Genomic DNA, 21157 nt, shown 5'->3' with positions numbered 1-21157 from the left:
AGGAGAAGACCGGCCCAGCACGCGATCAAGAAGAGGCAGAGCATGCATGAGGCGTCGGGAGGGACTGAACATGGCGGCAGGCATCAAACCATTTCAAGGGCCGGGACGGGATGAATCCATGGTGGGAGATCAGAGGAGGGTGCTGTTTGTATAGGACTCTGGGAGAAAGCTGCGAAGGCTGTGAGATACAATCATAACAAGGATTGGCGCCGGCCGGCAGCCAGGGACGTACGCGGGCAATGCCACTTCCTTAGCAATGCCAGGCGTTAATGCCACTTCCTTAGCAATGGCAAGTGCACGCGGCAGTGCAGTGACGGCATTGTTGTTGCATGTACCTGCCGGTGCGCTTTTTCTATGCACCTGCGTCCTAGCTTCTGTCTAGATACGATCTCCGTGGTAATAATTGGTACCGTTCCAAAATGTTGGTCGTTTTAGAGTTTTCTAGGTACATAAATGTTGCTATATAGCTAACTATAGGGTTATGTCTAGATACATAGTAAAATCTCTATACCAGAAAAGCCAAAATAATCTATATTTTGAAACAGAGGAAGTAGTAGTTTTCGATGAGAGAACTCCATCGAAAATTTTCTGATCTCTTCATTAATGAGATTACTAGATAAGTATTCGCTCCTTCCCAAAGTATAAGTGTTTCTCTTTTTTTGCGAAACAAATTATAACTGTTTCTAAGTTTGCCACAAGCTAAGTCAAAATATCCTAAATTTGACACACTTATAAAAAGTATTAAAGGGAGTGTCTATGACACATCCGAGTGTTTTAGATCTTCCTGACACTAGAAGTAAACTATAGAAAATTAATTCATAATAAATTTAATTATGCTCATTTGATGTTGTGAATATTATTTTTCTTTTCTATAAATTTGATTAAAACTTAAAATAGTAAAATTCAGAATTAAAAAAAGGAAATTAGCACTTGACAAAAGAGTACATGTCGAATACAGTTAGTAAATAGTTAAATTAGAATTTCAAATAAAATAAAATTAGCAATTGATGAAAGAATCCATATCAAATATGATTAACAACAACTAAATTCAGAATTAGAAAAATAAGAAAATTAGTAGTCGATGTGTATACGAATTAGGAAGCAAAACAAACTAAGGAAATTAGGAGTTGACCAAAGAATCCATGTTAAATATGATTAGTAAGTAGTTAAATTCGGAATTAAAAAATATGGAAATTATGAGTTGACAAAAGAACAGCTATGATCAAAAGAAAGGGGAGGAAAAACAACAACATGGGTGATGACAACTATGGAGAAAAATTGTGGGTTGGCCAAGAAGAAGTGTAGCCACATAGCAATATACAAAGAACAAATGCACAATCAGTAATTTTGATCTCGAAAGTGACATAGTTTTTAGACTTGGAAAGTGCAACAATAACCATGCACAGAATGCCGATGTAATCTAGTAACATGGAAGAAGTCGATGTTTGGTATGCATGCCCATCCATAGAAAGCTACAGGAAGTGTTCAAGAAGAGGAAACAACATGCACCATCAAGCGTTAGGGATGCATCTCGATGATCGCAACATAGCGGGTAAATCACCTTGGTAGCAGAAGCAGTAGAGAGTGGGCAAGCACAAAGGAGAAGGCTATACCTTGCTAGCTCCATAAAATGAATTTGTAGACCCCAGCACGTGCATGGGGGAAAATGTGTAGCGGTCTTAAGGTGATATGGGAGCATTTATGCATGGGGCTTTAGCAACTGAGATTGGAGAACAAAGAAAAGAAATGTGATTATTAGTATCGATTGAGCTACTCATGTAGATCTTTTTCTAAAAGGCCTAACATAGATTCATGCACAATGACTAAAACTCTCAAGGAAAAATTGCATCGCCGGTAATAAAAATAAAAATTAAATTCATGGAAACAATGTTCCATGTAATATAAACATGAGGCATCAGAAAAATATATAAAAAATGTTTCTATATAAAATATTTCCTTTTTCCCAAAATTAATGTTCCAAAAACTACTCCACACAATATGACTGACCTCAATTTGGTCCATTTGAAAAAAATAATTACAATGACACGATTGCATAAATTATTGGCATATATTTTTAAATTAAAAGCAAAACATAAACATTGGTAAAAAAAAATTAGCTACCCGCGCTATTTGTGCGGACACCTTGCTAGTTTAACTTAATTATATAGTACTAGTATAGAAGTCAACCGTCTATTGTTTTGCTCCTTGCTCATGTAATCAGTAACGAGAACCCTGACCCACACTTAAAATAAAGTAGTAACGAGAACCCTGTTTCAAATTGGTGCTCATCGTCTATTATTCAGACTTTCAGAGTGGTGTGATATAAGCACGCACACCTAACACTCTGCTGCGTGCTTGTCAACTCTTCCTTTGACGACGACTTGCTACTTCCGGGGAAAAAATATGTTTTTCTTCGTCGAGAGTGAAAAAGAAATTACCTCCTTGTGTGACTTTCAGTTGCATAGCTGGCAGTCAAATTTGACAGCACCACAAGTGGCGTCGAATTGTCAGCATCTTTCGTGGTCTCCCAGCTACAAACTGTGCTGTCTTCTTCTTTTCCCTCTCAGCGAGGTCAATGTGCAAGAGGATGATTCGACTCTGAAAGAGAAATCGCTTGGACTATCTATAGCAGCTGGTTGCTTTTTAATTAGGTGGTGAGACGTTCTGACGAACCTCATCTCGATCCATTCTCAGTTATAATTTCCATGCTCTGTCGTGCCGCGTGGCCCATGCATTAGTGAGGCTAGCTTGATGAAAAGCTAATCCCATTCAATGCTACTTCGGGGCCAGGTGTGTCGATTGGTTTCGTGGAGCCATCATGCATCGCTGTCGACCTTGTTCAAAGGCCACGTCGGAGGTAACATGTTGAAGACCATGGATCTGAATAGCCCTGAGTTTTGTGTGCATTTGACCGACAAATAATGTAACCTAGCTTCAAGCTCTGAGCCATAGTGGAAGAGCTAAACTGGTTAGCATACTTGGCTACTTTGTTGGTTGGTTGGAACTAAATGATTAACGTTTGAATGCAACAACAGGTTACAGCTGATGCAGTCGATCCAGGAGGAGTGGGCACATGCACTTGGAATCTCATGGCAGTGTGGAATCTTCTGCAGGCAGAAGTCTAATCCAGAGACCAGTAAACAAACAGGAACGGAGCTGTGCTTGGCTTGTTTATTATTATTGTGCTTCGCTTGTTCTGTGATCTCTTTCTCTCCGGCGTCTCCAACAATCTAGCTCTAACCTAGGAAAATTATTTTTTTATTCATTGAACGGTGCCAAAGATAAGAGACTAGCAGGAGTGAAGAGATAAGCTCATTTATTTCCCAATACACCTTTCTCTCATTGCACAACATTCAAAGACTAGCTGCTGCACACTCTCTCTTCTTTAAGAGGGTGTTTGGGAGCACTTCACTCCACAAAAAATTGCTCCACTCCACCAACTCCGAAAATTTCGCAGCCAAACGCGTCTAGCTCCAGCAACTCCGGCTCCAAGAAAAAGGTGGAGCATGGGGGTAGATCCACGTTTTTTGTGGAGTACCTCAAGAGGTGCTCCAAAAACCCCCTGTACAGACCTCCTCGTGGAGTTGGTGGGTATTTAACCACCATTGCCACTCGTTACACAGTACCGGTTCGCGAAAATAAAAACTCCCGTCGCCTGTTCCACCCGCGCGCCGGCCGCCGCCCCGTCCCGCCCGCCGGCCCGCCGCCGCCCGCCGAGCCCCGACGCGCCTGCCCGCCGCGCCCCGACGCGCCGCCCGCCACGCCCCGACGCGCTGCCTGCCCGACGAGCCGCCCGCCCGCGCCGCCCCGTCCCACCTGCGCGCCGGCCGCCGCCCGCTGCGCCGGCCGCGTACCGCCCGCCGCGTCCCAACGTGCCTGCCCGACGCGCCTGCCCGCCGTCTGACGCCCGACGTGCCGACTGCCCGACGCGCCGCCCCGTCCCACCCGCGCGCCGGCCGCCGGCCGCCGCCCGCCACGCCCCGACGAGCCTGCCCGACGCCCAACGCGCCGCCCGCCCGGCGCGCCGCCCGGGCGAGCTCCCCCGCGGCGGCGCGGCCAGGGCGTAGGCCAGCCGGCCTACGGGTCCATCTTCTGGCAGGTGCCCGTAGAAGAGAATGGCAGGTGCCCGTAGAAGAGAAGTGGAGAGGAGAGAGAGGAAGAAGAGAGGAGAAAATAGAAGAGTATAACATGTGGGTCCGTTAACAAAGGGTAAAATAGACTATTCACACCAAGTGCTCACGTTTTTGGAGCTGGAGCACTGCCATCAGCCAAACACGTGCAGGAGCTCCATGTTTTTTTGGAGTCGGTGGAGTGGAGCTAGGAAAGTGTGGAGCTAGTGGAGTGGAGCTGGTTTTTCTGGAGTGGAGTGCTCCCAAACGGGCCCTAAATTTATCAACTTAGAGCTAGTGCTAGCTCCTGTCATTGGAGACAACGTGGGAAGAAAACGAAAAGCATGCAAAGCCAACATTTTTTTTTCTTTTGAGGAAAAGACATACTAGTACGTACAAGCTAATACTGGTAGTATATAGTATAAACCAAGATCCTGCAGGTAGGTATTGGAATTTGGAAAGATGAGGTCAACAAAGACGCAGGCCACAAATGTCCAAATCAGCCAATGTATTTATGTGATATATAATTATGGATTCATGGCAATGCAGACAAAGGAATGCTTGCGAGAAACAGCATCGATCGGGGGCCTCATCTTGACACACACTTCACTATCAACAAGAATATATCTGCAAGTGTGTACGATGCATGTTCGCACGCTGCTGTTTGTCAACTTGCAGAAGCCGTCTTATAGCTCGCATGGGCGACTAGCATGTAGGGTCCTGGCACTGTTGTAGACCTGTAGATATATGATATATACAAGAGATTACTGTCATGTCATATGGCCACTACGTACGTGCCGGTTCATCGTTATCTTAAATTCTTGGATGTCTTTATATATCATTGTCTCCACGTCGTTAGCGATGATGGTGTACAAAATAGAAATGGCGGTGTACGAATTATGATTATGGCTTGTATATATAGTCGTGTGTGCGCGCGCTTAGGATGGTGCCGAGTGGTTGAACTACGCGCCGTTCCCTGTCGCGGGGTACTTGTGTCCTACATTTGCTAGCTAGCTAGGCACTGGATTGTTTGCAGTATGGCAGATGCAAGGTACTCCCTCAGTTCCAAATTGTAAATCATTTTTAATTTTTTGGAAAATCAAATCATTTTACATTTGATCAAAATTATAGAAAGAATGATCAAGATTTATAGTACCGAATAGATATACTATGAACATACATTTAATGAATAATTACTTATTTGGTAACATTACTTCATTGTATAAATTTTTGTATAAATTTGATCAAACTTAGGATGCTTTGACTTTCAAGAAAGTTGGAATGACTTACAATTTGGAACAATGGGAGTACTATATAGCATTCATAGCGCCCGCAATAGTGGTAGCGGTAGGGTACCGCCCTACCGTTATAAGGTAGCGGGCCCAAGATAGCATGTTTGGAGCAGCTGTCGACCGCTATTGTCTGCTATTGCTCATGTTAGGCTGCTATTCGCTACATTTATGGTTCAAGTAACATATTAAGATGAATCAAATGGTAATAATAATGCTTAAAATGATTTATTTAGGTAATGACAAGTAATTATGGGTGATAAATGAATTTGTTACCCATTGCTACGAGTTAATATATATCCATACATCTTAATTATATCTATTTATTTGTGATTCTTACAATGACTAACTTAAAACTTTAACTTTTTTTTTAATAAACTCGATGTTAATATTCATATATGTTCTAAAATTGTGACTTTTTGTTGAATTCCGCTATCTGGACTAACACCCACGATCAGCTACACTAGAACTAATCTGCTGCCGTACCGCCGAACAATAGCCAAGGATAAAAAGGGCCGTATCGTCCGACAACAAACAGTTGGGTTGTATACGGCCCAAGCCTGACTAGTCACTAGCCTCCTTTTTTTTTGTGCCCTCGCTTCCCTCTCTCTCTCTCTTTCCTTGTGTTCACTTTCAGCTTTTTTGGTTGTGGCACCGCACGGTCCGGAAGCATCCGATCCAAAAACCAATTCGCGTCATCTCATGTACGGATGCGTCACCGTTGCCCGCAAGCTAGCCCGCAAATCAGATCAGTTGTTGGCATCTGCTGGCTCCGAATCAAAAGGAGTAAGTATCCTACCCTAACTTATTAGATAATAGATGAACCAACGAAGGATCAACCCCGCGCCATACGGTTCCTCGAACCAAACGCCCTTTTTTGTTCATCCTGCGCCATACTGTTCCAGGGCGGCCTCCAAAATGCGGCTTCGGATGGCTGCCATGCCATTGCCATCCATCCATCCTGCGCTGCCGCGCTGGTGCTTGGGACATCTGAACCTGGCACCCCTGTGCACGTGCGTCCATATCATGGCGGCAACAGCGCCCCTTTTCCATTTCGCCGGCGAGATGTGCTTGCTAGCTGACTCCTCCTACATTCATCGATGAGCGCATGATCCTCCGCTCCGCCGCCCCCCTAGCCTTTTGGGATTTCCTGCTCTATCACCGTCAGGCAGATCCGCGAGATGCACACACTGCACCGTATCTTCAATTATATATTCCTAAAGCCGTGGCGCATTAGACGACACCAATGCCTCAGCTGTGCTACGTTTAATTGGCTAACCATGTCACCACTCAGCTCAGTGGCCGCCGCTGTTCGTGTTTCAATTTACCAGGGACACCACCATCATGTGCCCTGTCCTGGGCTTACGTGGATGACATTCACCAGGGACATTGCCGGTTGCGCTACTGTCGTACTGGTTCCCAGCAAGGCCAGGCGCCGCGCGTTAGGTCGGTCACCTGCCCAACGCCGCTTTTGCTTCGCTCGTTGCTATCTGCACTCATCGTCAACTTGCAAATATTTCATCTCCTTCTCCCTTGATTCCGGCTTCCTTCTCCCTTGATTCTTTTTCTAGCTTTCAGCTAGGAGCTTATTAGACCTTATTAGGATGGTCCAGCACCACAGACGCCCACTCGCTGGCTATGCTTTTGCAGAAACGGTAGGGTGCGGGCATGCATCAGCAGCGACCTCTGGATAGCTGCTAATTCCAAAAAAAAAAAAAAAAAATCTACCGCAACTAACGTCGTACCCATCTTTCGGTGGTCAAGTTACTATGTTTAGTACGGCGATGTGTATATACTATGTTCCTGTCACTTACTTGCTGATCCAAAAGCGTCACAACGTGGAATTGTTCGAACGAATTAGAACGAAGGTCAAGAGCCGCACGTACCATGGCACTCGGCCACGTGTTGCGCCGGCGGTGCGTGCGAATGGCGCGGCAATGGCGTCGGTGTGGATTCATTGGACCTAATCCAAAAGCGAACCCCTTACATTAGGACGCTCGGAGGTCATATATTCTTTGACGCGCCCGGTCTCGTCGTACACACCGGACAGTTTCGGCTAATGTTGCAGCCTTGTCGAGCATGCGCGTGCCTATAAAATCCATGCATCGCCTGCTGCTTTTGCTCATCCGATCCCTCAGCGCACACTGCTTTCTGATCGAGGTCGCCTTGTTAGAGTTTCATCAGTAACCAAGCATGCAATGGCGCGCTTAGCGATGTCCGCTCGCGGTAGGCTGACGATGCTCGTCGTCTTCTTCCTGCCATTGCTGCACTGCGTGCTGCTGGAGGGTGCAGAGGGTGCGCCGTGGTTCTGGCGGTGGCCACCGATAGGCGGCGGCGGCGGCGAGGACCCCTACTGCCTGAGCTGGCGCGTGATGGTGGAGGCCAACAACGCCAAGGGGTGGCGCAGGGTGCCGGCGCCCTGCATCGGCTACGTCCGGGGATACATGGCCTGGGGCCAGTACTACCGGGACGTGGGCAGCGTGGCGGACCAGGTCGCCGCCTACGCCGCCCAGATCGTGCCCACCGCCGACGGCCTCGACGCCTGGGTCTTCGACGTCGACGACACCTGCCTGTCCAACCAGCCATACTACCAGGCCAAGCAGTTCGGGTTTGTCTCGATCGCCAACAGTGGCTATAGAGTAATTCGCTCAACACTCATCTTGCCATGGAGGATAACTTGGGCTATTTGGATACCCTGCAGGGCGTATGATCCGGTGGCGTTTAAGATGTGGGCGAGCAGAGGGGTCTGCCCGGGGATACCTGCCATGCAGTGGCTGTTCCAGACGCTGAGAGGCAGAGGGTTCAGAGTCTTCCTCGTGACCGGGAGGGATGAGGAGACCCTGGCCTCGAGCACCGTCGCCAATCTGGCCGCGGCAGGGTTCTTCGGCTACGACCGGCTCATCATGAGGTACGTACAGTACCGGTTCTCCTGATCGTCCGGTCCTGACGAGTTCCTCCGGCCTTGTCGAGTTGACCTCGTGACCTCTCTCTACAAAGGATGTTTTTTTCAGGGGGGAAAAAGGGGTTGGAAATAGAAAAATTTTGGCAACCGATGTAGGCCTGCATCATCGATCAATCAGCTTAAAATGGCAACGGCACGTTCCGTCGCGTGCCACATAGTTGTGTACTGCCTAAATAATCAATCAGTCAGCTGATTGATCAAGAGAATAATCAGTATGGTTGGAAGATGAAATGATAACAAGCATGATGCTGATCAGATGCGTGTCATGTACTGTTGCTGCTGCAGGAGCGCGTCGTACCGGGGGCAGAGCTCGGTGGCGTTCAAGTCGGCGGTGCGGAGGCAGCTGGTGGCGGAGGGTTACCGGCTCCGCGGCAACATGGGCGACCAGTGGAGCGACCTGCAGGGCGAGTGCGTCGGCGACCGCGTCTTCAAAGTGCCCAACCCCATGTACTTCGTCCCATGACTCTACAGCTGCAGGCTGTTCATGTTCAGACATGCAGACAAAACCCGGCAAGTTCCCGGCGGCAACAAAAGTTGGGTCATCGTCTCGAAAAGGGGCGTGGTAGGATTGGGTTATTCCTTTGTCTAGTAGCGGGCACGTAACTATCCATCATATGATGCTGCTTGTCTTGTCGTCGATGGATGCAGTGGCAGTGGCAAGGGCAAGCAGGTTCTCTGTAGCATTACATCTCGTGCCGGATTAGGAATCAGCAAGGATTTGATTTGATTTGGCCGATGGGCTCGACGCCACGTCGGATAGACACGAATGGGAGGAAGCATCGCTCTCCCTGCTCCGGATATTTGGCGGAACGAGCGGCCCCCGCGCTCCACACCCCGCCCCGGGATATATGAGCGCGCGCGACTGCGCGACGCCCGTTCCAATTCCATTCCATCCCCCCACGATTCACCGGCGGTTGCAGTCTGCGCCCACACCCTGACGCATATCGATCGCTACGTTGCTGCAACCGCCAGTTATTACGTAGTAGTAGTACGCCGTAAGAGGAGAACGTACTGCAGATCAAGAGAGGGAGGCGAGCGAGGATCGGAGATGGAGGTGGAAGTGGCGGCGAAGGTGGCGGCGGGCTTGTGCTGCGTCGGGGCGATCACCCTGGCGCTCTACCTCTACCACGCCCTGTGGCTGGCGCCCGAGCGGGTGCGCGCCGCGCTGCGGGAGCAGGGCATCGCCGGCCCGCGCCCTTCCTTCCCCTACGGCAACCGCGCCGAGATGAGGCAGGCCGCGGCCGACGCCAAGCAGGCAGCGGCGGCGGCTTCTCAGCGCGGCAGCATCGTGCATGACTACCGTCCGGCCTTGTTCCCCCACTACGAGAGGTGGAGGAAGGAGTACGGTACGTGCGCACGCTACTTACCTCGCAATGATATTAATCTCGTTCATGCATGGGTTTTATTTGGGTTGGTCGGTTGCTTTATGCCCGTCACTGATGCACCATGCCTTCTTCCATGGCCAAACTCTGATATGGGTTATACTAGCAAAGTACAAAAAAGAAAAAAAATTAAGGTTCACGCCTCTAGAGATTTGCTGGACAAGCAACAGTGAATAGGATGGTGACATTATTGATCAAAACAAACTGTCCATCAGTCTATGCTTGCTTCCTCTACATGAATAGCAATCTGGTATGAATTGAAAGAAACGCAACCAAGGAAGCAACAATTGAACAGCGGTGGGAAGAACTATTCTTGGCTATACTAGCTAGAGAGAGTAGATAGGTATATGCTTCCACGCGAAATGACAACCTGGTCCAAAAAAGAAGTGAAACAATAATTGAACCGCTAATATTATATATATACATATGATTTCACGGAACAAAATCATGGACTGCTAATCGCGAACAATATCGCTCCGCTGCTGATCAATTAAACAATTGGAGTAGTGGTATGTATGGAGAGCCTTTTTCCTTTTTGAAGAGTGAAGACCATTGAACGGTGCCTGCAAAAAGCAAGAAAACAATTTTGTATACTCCTGCAATGAGAAAATCAGAATCCGATCTTTGATTGTTCTTCCGACTTCTGAGTGAGGGAAATAATATAATTGCACAGTATGCGCATCATGGAGCAAATGATACCATAATGTGTTGAGCTGTTCATTCCCTCGGTTACCGGACAAATGCCACCGATTTGACAGATGCAACAACTCAGTTTATCGCCAAGCAAAGTGCGGCTCTTTTCAGGATTCCGATGAAATGATTAGTCAATGCGTCGCCTGCTTGCAGTACTTTTGCATAAAATAAATTAGATCATGTTATCAAAATATACAACTAAAGTGGATTCTTCCCACCCATAAAAAGTTTAGCAACCTAGAGTCGATTCTATCAAAATACTACTCTAGTAAGTAAAGCACCCAAGTTGCAACTATAAAATACGGAAACGTAAAGGAGTGGGTTAGGAAGAATGTAAATTCAGCATGACGATTTTATCCTATGGTATCGGTAGGCAAATGGCACCTTTAGTTCATATTGAAGCTCCACCAAGGATATGCTCCTGGTCACCAAGTCTTTCCCGGTCAAGATCTTAGAATCGCCATGCCAAGCCGGATGAGAAGCTTGTCACTAAGGTAAGGCATGTCACTCCCTCTCTTCCAGTCACCTTGACGCTGTTTCCACTATAGAGCTTCTCCACGAAGGAGGGGTCTCCTCGTCCCCCGTACACGGTCGTCGACGCCGCTCCATACCAAGCCGGAGGAACGAAGACTTGCCGACGAGCCACCAAGGCTCCGAGGCGCCGGCACACCTTGTACACTTGTGGTTCACTCCCTGAATCGATCACAAGGCAACAACACCTTGCACTCTCTTCTCTAGGCCTATCCTAGTACTAATCACTATTTTAAGCTTGTGCTAAGCCTTTTATTAATCACTTATGCACTTTTGGTGGCTTGTCCAGCAACTCCAAATGGGCGAATGGTGGGGGTATAAATAGCCCAAGGCCTCAAAGAACTGTTGCTCCAACGACTAGTTAAAGTGTCCTGTGCTGACGCAAGTAGCCGTTGGACCCCTTGCCCAAATTACCTCGATGCGCCATCCGATGGTACCATCGGATCATCAAGTGCTGAAGAGTTTCTGGCCAAAACATTTCTAGAGCTTGGCAAAGTAAATATGCTTTGTCCAACGGTCACCTCCACAAGGCATCAGAACATCTGGTGCTATAGGTCCTTTTCTGCCTCCTCTGAGAATTGCTCCGAAGCTACTAGAAAATAGGCATCAGAACAACTTAGACAGCTTTCTGCGCGTTGTACCAATTGCCTCGATGCTTTATCCGACGCCTGTTCTGGGGACCATAGGAACATCCGATGGTTCCTAGGTTTTCTCAGTCATTTGGACACTTGAATACCATAAAATAATCCTAGATACCATGACTTGGTTACTTGAACACCATCATTTGGATATGGAAAATACGGTCATTTGGATCACTTGAATATCATGATTTGGACCTTGCCCTGGTTTGATTTGCATACTTGAAATCTGGAAAACCTACGAAGTACATTCTTGACAAGGCATTAATCCTGATAACTATATTATCACACAATCATCAAAATCACAAACGAGCCATCCTCGCTACACCTACGTATCAATCAATTGGATATCGATCGTTGACGATGGCTCGAGAGACTTCACCCCAGGTGAACACCTCCTGTAGTGCTGTTCCAATGGCTTGGCCCCTGTTCCAAATTCCAATGGCTGCAGCCTGACCCGTGGGTGCGCTGGGATACATGAACGCACCTGCCTGCCTGAATCTGTCCCGATCGCCGCCGGCTCACCTGAGATGGGTCTATCCGACCAAAAAGATTTGATCTGATCCATTCGCCACCGCCCACAAGCGACAAAGGGCGCTGCTGCCTTCGGTCCTCGTCGCGCCGGCCCGCCAGTCGCGGAAAGTGAGGCAGAGATCGCAGCAACGCGCGAGGCGGCTTTGAATTGATTTGCTCTCCTTTGTCGCATTTCCAAAAGTTCCAGTACTTGCCGATGCCCACACGCATCACGCGTCCATGCCTGCCCTGCCCTCAATGAGTGGGGAGGATCGCTCGGCTCAGCACTTGTGGACTTGTGGTGGCTGTCTAGTATGCCTTTTCCCAATCCGCCACGCAACCGAATTCCGGCATCGGTTCATCGATGGTACGTAGATTCATACTACTCTCTGTCAGCACTGTCACATCGAACGCGCGCAACACGCCAAGAACTAATCCATTCATCGATGGTACGTAGATTCATACTACTAGTGATCCACTGGAGGTTAAGTTCATGAAGAATTAATTCATTGTTCAGTTGACCGATCTGAATATGAATATCTGATGATGACTGTGCACTGCATGCTGACTAATGCAGGCCCGGTCTTCACCTACTCGATCGGGAACATGGTGTTCCTGCACGCGAGCCGGGCGGACGTGGTCCGGGACCTCGGCCTCTGCGTGTCGCTGGACCTCGGCAAGAGCTCCTACATGAAGGTGACGCACCGGCCGCTCTTCGGCGACGGCATCCTCAAGTCCAGCGGCGAGGCCTGGGCCTACCAGCGGCGGCTCATCGCGCCCGAGTTCTTCCCCGACAAGGTCAGGGGCATGGTGGACCTCATGGTCGGCTCGGCAACGGCGCTGGTGGAGTCCTGGGAGGACAGGATTATTAGTAGGGATAACAATGGAGGCGGCGGCGGCTTGGAGCTCAAGATCGACGACGACATCAGGGCCTACTCCGCGGACGTGATCTCGAGGACGTGCTTCGGGAGCAGCTACGTGAAAGGGAAGGAGATCTTCGCGATGATCAGGGAGCTGCAGAAGACGGTGTCCAAGCCCAACCTGCTGGCCGAGATGACCGGCCTGAGCTCTCTCCCGACGAGGGCCAACCGGGCGGCGTGGAGGCTCAACCGGCAGGTGAGCAGGCTGGTACTGGACGTCGTGCGGGAGAGCGGGAACGACGACAGGAACCTCCTGAGCGCGATGCTCCGCAGCGCGGCGAGCTCTGGCGGCAGCGTGGCGGCGGAGGACTTCATCGTGGACAACTGCAAGAACATCTACTTCGCCGGGTACGAGACCACGGCGGTGACCGCCGCCTGGTGCCTGATGCTCCTGGCGCTGCACCCGGAGTGGCAGTGCCGGGTCCGTGACGAGGTGCGGCACGCGTGCGCCGGCGCCGGCGCCGCACCGGACTTCACGTCTCTGCAGAGAATGAAGAAGGTCGTTGTACACGCCAGTCGATTCACAGTAGCATGCACTCACGTAGCGGTACCGTATCCGTGGGAGTTCTCAGCGACCTGACCGTGTGGAGTGTTGCAGCTGACGATGGTGATCCAGGAGACGCTGCGGCTGTACCCGGCCGGCTCGGTGCTGTCGCGGCAGGCGCTCCGCGGCGTCACCCTCGGCGGCGTGCGCGTGCCGGCGGGCGTCAACATCTACGTGCCGGTCTCGACGGTGCACCTGGACCCGGCGCTGTGGGGCGCCGACGCGCGGGAGTTCCACCCGGACCGGTTCGCGGGCGCGCGGCCGCCGCCGCCGCCGCACGCGTACCTGCCCTTCGGCGCCGGCGCGCGCACCTGCCTCGGGCAGAGCTTCGCGATGGCCGAGCTCAAGGTCCTGCTGGCGCTCGTGCTCTCCAAGTTCGAGCTGAGCCTTTCGCCGGCGTACGTGCACTCGCCGGCGCTCAGGCTCATCGTGGAGCCGGAGCACGGCGTGCGGCTCGTGCTCAAGAGCGTCGTCGAGCCAAGGTCATCGTGATGCGGGACCTCCCCTCCCCTGTGTGGATGGGCTGGACCTCGTTTCTTCCACTTTGGGCCTCATTGACACGGAAATTTCGGCCCAATTATTAATAATTGGCTTGGTGTCTCATTCAGTTGTAAATCGAATCAACGTGGCACACGCACGAACACAAGTCCTTTGCTGCGATCTGCGAACGAAGCTAGGCACTTCCAAGCTGACGGCAGCATATTCATGGCGCAAATGACAGCGACTTGAGCTAAACAATCAAGGATCACTACCGGAAACAGTAACTTTGCCGAGTGCCCCAGGCACTCGGCGAAGAGCCAAATACACTCGGCAAAGGGTTTGCCGAGTGTAACACTCGGCGAACCTTACTCGGCAAAGTTTTTCTCGGCAAACAGCGTGTTTGCTGAGTGTCGACCATCGGGCACTCGGCAAAGCCTTTGCCGAGTGCCGCAATACACTCGGCAAAATATGACACTCGGTACAAAGACGTTAACGGGCTGTCACGGCGACGGAAGCTTTGCCGAGTGTCCGACGGCCGACACTCGGCGAAGTCTACATCTTTGCCGAGTGTTTCCCTAAATACACTCGGCGACGTTTACAGGTTTGCCGAGTGTTTTCCCTAAATACACTCGGCGAACTTTTCATCTTTGCCGAGTGTTTCCCTAAATACACTCGGCAAAGATGCCCGGCCCGCCATTTTTTATGCCCCTTTGCCGAGTGTTTTTTTTGAAAACACTCGGCAAAATGGCCTTTGTTTGCCGAGTGCCTACCCTATGGCACTCGGCAAACAAGCAATTCCGCCAAATTGTTTGGCCCCTTTGCCGAGTGTTTGGAGAATACACTCGGCAAACCCGTCTACTACTACCACTAATGGCCTCAAAGTGTCCTAATTCCTGCTACTAAATAGAAATGTTAGGTATAAAGGACCCCTCTCAAAAAAAAAACCACAGATACACATGCATATTAATTGCAGCACAAGCATATAAATTGCACCACAGGATTCACAAGCACACAAATAGCATTCATAAGTTCTCGTCTAAATAAGTAATTCACAAGTTTTGCATCACAAACACAGAAATGACAAGTCACTGAGGAGGACGTGCAGGTGGCCACTGCCCCCAGGAAGATTCTGCATTGGACGCCGCCGATTGATTCTGCACAAATGTAGGTAAAGAGATTTCATAGTCTAAACAAGTAATTCTAGTGGAAGTAAGTCTAGATTGATTGTAAGGTTGAGATTGACTCACAGGAGTAGCTGCAGGAGGTGGTGGAGGTGGCGGGAAGAGGTTCGGTGGCATAGGTGGTGGAGTTTGACCTAAACTGTGGAACACACTCTGCATGTATTGGAACATCTGCTCCGTCCTCTGCCTTTCAAGCTGCCGATCCGCCTCGATCCTCGCCTCTAGTTCCTCTCGGCGCTTCCGTTCTACCTCCACCTGGGCCTACAATATTTCATCCCAACCACTTATTGTCAAGCAAAAGGTAAGTACAAAATGAATGAAAAATTACAGAAACACAACTAACCTGCAGAGCCTGCATCTGTAGCTGTGCAGCGGTAGGCCGTGGCCGTATCGCGGGGCTCGAGTCCGTGCTCCTTGCTCGGATCTGGGAGAGAGTGGGAGTACTGGCAGTGTCGATCACGCTATCTCCAATCCAATACCTGCCATGCTTCTTCCCTCCTCCTACCCTCATCACTATTTCAGCATCGATATCCTGAGAGCTCAGATCGAACTCTGGCCCGTGAACCTCCCTCGCCATGGATGTGTACTCGGTGACGCGGCTGTGGATGCTGGGATGGCTGTACGCCTCGGGCGGGTCCTACGGGTTGAAGTCGATGTCTGCCGTGGCCTTGCCCTTTTTGGACATAACCCATGCCTTGAACCGGGAGCACTCCTGACCATCATGTGATGAAGTCTGCGGAAAAAATGTAAAATGATTACAAAATATGCAGTATTATGTCTGAGAAAACAGAAATGAATTCACGTACCCATTTTTCCTTGTACTCATCAAGGCTCAGGCTGCCTTGATGGTGTGATGCATATGGCATCTGCAGACGCCGCTCCCGGCAGGCATTGTGGTTCTCCAACCACCCAGGCTGCAACCACACGTCCACCATTTTTTCCCAGCACCGGGTAAAGGATCGGCACCACCACGGAGGCACCTATATGAAGTGTGTGACATATAAATAACGGAATTAAGCGTAATAAATCTCTCAAATAGTAAATATAGTCTTTATGTACGTACCGCCATGAATTCTTCCTTGGTCAGGTTCATTGTCCTGGCCTCTTCTTTTTTGATCCTCATCCTTTTGTATTCAGCATAAAAGTCGATGATGGCCTGAACGCGCGCCTCGTAGTGCATGTCCTTAACAAGCTTCTTAGCGGCTTGTTCAATCACGGAGGCCGCCCTAGCCTCGAAGCCCTCCTGACATCTATAAAAGTCCTGCGTATAGACGGCAAGCATACAATTATTATATCAAGAATGTATTAAGCAATGTAGTGCTGCGAAGACTTACCCACAGCTCGGCCTTCACCCGCTCCGCCTTGTTCGCAAACTGCCTGTGGTCACGATCACCGACGTCGGCGGCAGCGACGTAGTGGTCCCACGTGTAGGCCGGCTCCTCCTGTCCGGCGAAGACCACTAGACCGGGGAAGTGTAGCCTACACAAAAGACCGACGATGCCGTTGACCTTGCGGTTGTGGGCACCCCCACTGAGCTTAGTCCAACTCCTGCACAAGTGATTAATATGTGAGTTTGAACATATCAAAAGTACAGAGAATATGTGAAGAAACTTACTTTGCCCCAGCGGGTTGAATCAGTGGGCGTAAATGAAGAGGGATGGGTCGCCTCGGGAGGGACGAGGGACCTCGCAACCAAATCTTGGACTGCTCCTCCCCTCCCTCCTCCCCTGCCTCCTCCCCCTCCTCCCTCTCCTGCTCCTGCTCCTCCTGTACCTCCGCCTCGTCACTAGAGGCGTGCGCGGAGGGTACCTCCTCCTCCTCCTCCTCCGACGACGACGAAGGCACAGGCGACGGGGCCCTCACCCCTTTACCCTTTCCTCGACCCCTGCCCCGACCCCTGCCTCTAGCCAAGACCTGTGCCCCCACCGCTTCCTCCACGGGTGCGTCACCCCTGCCTCCACCCCTCCCTCGACGCCTTCCTCGACCTCTCGATGCGTCTGACCGTGTACCTGACCCGGAAGCTGCAGCTTTTAATTTTTCGTAAAGCGCTGCGATCTTCCTCGTACCGCCCACCATTGTTCAATCACCTGCATTTGCCAAGAGTAAACCAATCAGCACATATATAAATAAAACATAATTTCAAAAATAACATGGTATGACAAATAATAAATAAATTATTACGATCCATACATGTCTTAGAAATAATCGTCATGATCGGGATTAGCTAGATCATAAGTCTCATCGTCACTGTCACGCGTGTCAAACAAATCATTCCCGTGCTCCGAAGTTTCAGCGTCAGCATCAATGTCCTGTCCTAACTGTAACCGCTGAAGTAATTCTAACTCCTTCATATTATGAACCTCCTCTCCAGCGTCATCGTCAACAACCCTTTCATTGTCTACTTCCATTGCGAAAGCGTCGGTTAAATCAATCTCAAAAATCCCTTCGAGCCCATCTTCTTGGAAAAAATCTCCGTCATATGTGTTGGGGTTAATGTTGTAATCTTCATTATTTGGTACAGGTAGTTTACCGTGTGGCGATACCTTGTACACAACATCCCAACCCTTCAGACGATCGTCAGTTTGGCACGGGTATGACAAATAATAAACTTGCGTGGCCTGTTGAGCCACAATATAGACATCGTCTCCTTGGAAGACGGATGATTGCCGAATTTCGACTAACCCAAGATTTGGTGCCCGTCTCACGACTGATGGATCAAACCAATGGCATTTGAATATGACTGGATTAAGAACTTTGCAACCATGAAAAGTTAGTTCGTATATTTCTTCAATTCTTCCGTAGTACTCGACACCATCAGAGCCTAGCGTGAATACTCCAGTATTTGTCGTTCTTCGATTGGGCCGACTCTGCTCATGGCTTGTTGTGTGAAAACGATAACCATTTACGTCATAACCGGTAAAAGATCTGACCCTGTAGGCACAGCCATCGGCAACCTGTCTAACCTCAACATTTATAGACGAATCGGTTTGAGCCTGCAAGTTGAAGTAGGGTGGTTCGTTATATTATTCGCATGTACGGCAAACTTGGAACGTGGTAATCATGAACGAGCGAAATTGGATTGTACCTTATGTTTCAACCAAGAAATAAAATCGGGCATTCCATTACCCGCACCCTTTTGAAGAAGGGTCTCGGCTTCGTGCGGGGTAGGTTCCCTTAAATTACGCCAGAATTTACGATGAAATTCCCTGTACCAACGAGAAACATGAGAGTTGATCCCAGAATAGTGATTAATTGAGAACAAACTAGTTTGTTGACAACTTACAGTATGTACGGCTCCACCTCAGCAAGGTTGGTCAATACATACAGCATGATAGTGCGCCACTCTTTATGTTTCAATTTCTTCTGTGTCGCACCACTTGCACTTCCAAGTTGTCCTCGAAAAAGGCTAAGGCTCGATTCAACTTCTGAGTCATTATAACGAGCGGGTGGATTGTGCACGCTAGGAAGGTTGTCAGCATAGTATTTGGTTGTGAAGTTTGACACCTCCTCCAGAATGTATGCCTCTGCAATGGATGCTTCAATTTTGCATTTATTTTTACATTTAGTTCGAAGAACCTTTTGACATCTCTCAATTGAATAGCACCAACGACCCTGCACAGGCCCCCCCATTCGTGCTTCATACGGGAGGTGCAAAATCATATGCTGCATCGGATTGAAGAAGCCAGGCGGAAAGATCTTCTCCAACTTACAGAGCAACACAGGCGCCATTCTTTCCATTTCTGCAACCACGGTCCGAGATAATTCCTTAGCACAAAGCTGACGGAAGAAATTGCTCAACTCCGCTAGCACTTGCCAGACATTATCAGGTATATAGCCTCGAACCATCACCGGGAGTAGGCGCTCAAGCCATACGTGGTAATCATGAATTTTGAGCCCGTTGATTCGCAAAGTAGCTAGGTTCACTCCCCTCTTCAAATTCGCTGCATACCCATCAGGGAACATTAACGTTTGGAACCATTCTAATACCTCCCTCTTTTGGGCCCTCGTCAGGACAAAATCGGCCTTAGGCTTTCTCCACGACTTGCCGGCTCTAGGAGGCATCATGTCTAGCTTTGGTCTGTTGCATAACCTTGCTTGATCCACTCTAGCCTTAACGTTATCCTTTGTCTTGTCAAGAATGTCCATGATTGTACCAAAAATTGCCTCAGCGATGTTCTTTTCAGTGTGCATAACATCAATATTGTGTGGGAGAAGAAGATCGTCAAAATAGGGGAGATTCCACAAGCAAGACTTCTGAGTCCAAGCATGTTGCTCGCCATATCCCACAAACCCACCTTCATGATTATTGACCTCAAGAGCGTCTATCTGAGCACAAACCAAGGCTAAGGTCAACATCTGCGGTGGGGGCTCATTAACTACGACATCTTTCGTAAAATTTCTAATATCTGTTCTGAAAGGATGGTCAGGAGGAAGGAATTGTCGATGTTTGTCGAATGAAGAATACTTGCCACCCTTGGTCAACCAAGTGAACTTCACTGAAGCCTTGCATACTGGGCAGGGGAACTTCCCGTGAACACACCAGCCACAGAAAATACCATATGCCGGCAAGTCATGCAGGGAGTAGTGGTACCAAATATGCATCTTGAAGTTTGTCCGTGTAGCCCGGTCGTATGTCCATACCCCTTCCTCCCATGCACGGACCAAATCATCTATCAGAGGCTCCATGTACACACTCATATTATTCCCTGGGTGTTCTGGAATTATCAACGATAAAAATATGTTTTGTCGCTGAAAGATGACACCAGGGGGGAGATTCAGGGGGATAACAAACATAGGCCAACATGTGTACGGGGCAGCCGCCATTCCATACGGATTGAACCCATCTGTTGCGAGCGCAACACGTACATTACGAGCCTCTCGAGCTTTCTCATCATAAATGGCATCAAACTTTGTCCAGGCTTCACCATCAGATGGATGTACCAGCTTGTCAGCATTGTATCGACGTCCGTTTTTATGCCATGTCATTTGTTTCGCGGATTCTTCACACATGTACAGCCGTTGGATCCTCGGTATGAAGGGAAGGTACCGTAGAATCTTCACAGGGATTGCAAACTGCTTTTTCTGACCGTCACCAGAGTTTACCTCCAGGAATCTAGATGATTCGCACTTCACACAGTACTTGGCTTCTGCATATTCTTTCCTAAATAAGATGCATCCCTTCGGGCAAGCATGTATCTGCTCGTATGGCATCTTAAGTGCACGAAGAAGTTTTTGTGCCTCATACATAGACTTTGGCAAGATGTGACCCTCCGGGAGCAGGCTCCCAAAAACTGTCAACATAATATCGAAGGCGTCTCGACTCAAGCTAAACTGGGACTTCACGGCCATTAGACGTGCAATGGCATCCAGTTGAGAGACCTTGGTATGCCCGTGAAGGGGTTGTTGTGCCGCAGACAACATGTCGTAATACGCCTTTGCGGTAGTCTCGGGCTCCTCCTCCCTATGAGCTTCATGATAGTCATCTAACATGTCTCCCACCCCAGCGTCATCATCATATTGCTCGATACGTTGTCTGATGACCTCGTCCCTCCCACGATCGACCTCCCCATGGTAGATCCATATGGTATAGTCTGACGTAAATCCGTGCCTAACAAGATGTTTACCCATTCCTAACTTGGTTTGCCGACGCATGTTTCCACATTTGCTACACGGACACCAAGTTTCTCTTCCTCCTTTGATCCTTGCAAATGCCCGTTCCAAGAAAGCATCGGTCTTGTTTATCCATTCATCGGTCAACGAATTCTGACTAGATCGGCCCGTGTACATCCACTGACGATCCTCCATCCTCTAGCATACCAGCAAGTAATATAAACACTCAAGTTGCATCTACACGTTCCTATATTGTCTATTAGGTAAAGATAGGTCCTAATCCCACACGAGCATGTGTAGGTGGG

The 21157-nt window shown here is 49.2% G+C and overlaps 2 protein-coding genes across 3 annotated transcripts; both read left to right on the top strand.

Annotated features, from left to right (window-relative positions):
• The first annotated feature begins 7516 nt into the window (after positions 1 to 7516).
• On the top strand, positions 7517 to 9067 carry LOC101782091 (acid phosphatase 1). The gene is made up of 3 exons (XM_004959836.2): positions 7517 to 8006; positions 8100 to 8306; positions 8646 to 9067. Exons 1-3 carry the CDS (start codon positions 7597 to 7599, stop codon positions 8821 to 8823), a joined length of 795 nt encoding a protein of 264 aa, XP_004959893.2. The 5' UTR covers positions 7517 to 7596; the 3' UTR covers positions 8824 to 9067.
• Positions 9068 to 9168: 101 nt separating this feature from the next.
• Positions 9169 to 14271, top strand: LOC101786405 (cytochrome P450 714B1). Of its 2 annotated transcripts, none has more exons than XM_004958649.3 (3): positions 9169 to 9706; positions 12695 to 13536; positions 13636 to 14271. In XM_004958649.3, exons 1-3 carry the CDS (start codon positions 9409 to 9411, stop codon positions 14071 to 14073), a joined length of 1578 nt encoding a protein of 525 aa, XP_004958706.1. In that variant the 5' UTR covers positions 9169 to 9408; the 3' UTR covers positions 14074 to 14271. The 2 variants fall into 2 exon arrangements, with proteins under 2 accessions (XP_004958706.1, XP_012699289.1); XM_012843835.2 differs by lacking the exon at positions 9169 to 9706 and adding an exon at positions 9713 to 12566.
• Positions 14272 to 21157: the final 6886 nt, after the last annotated feature.

Source organism: Setaria italica, chromosome II (assembly GCF_000263155.2).
Source record: "Setaria italica strain Yugu1 chromosome II, Setaria_italica_v2.0, whole genome shotgun sequence".
Classification (NCBI taxonomy): Eukaryota; Viridiplantae; Streptophyta; class Magnoliopsida; order Poales; family Poaceae; genus Setaria; species Setaria italica.
This window is presented reverse-complemented; position numbering and strand designations above follow the sequence as displayed.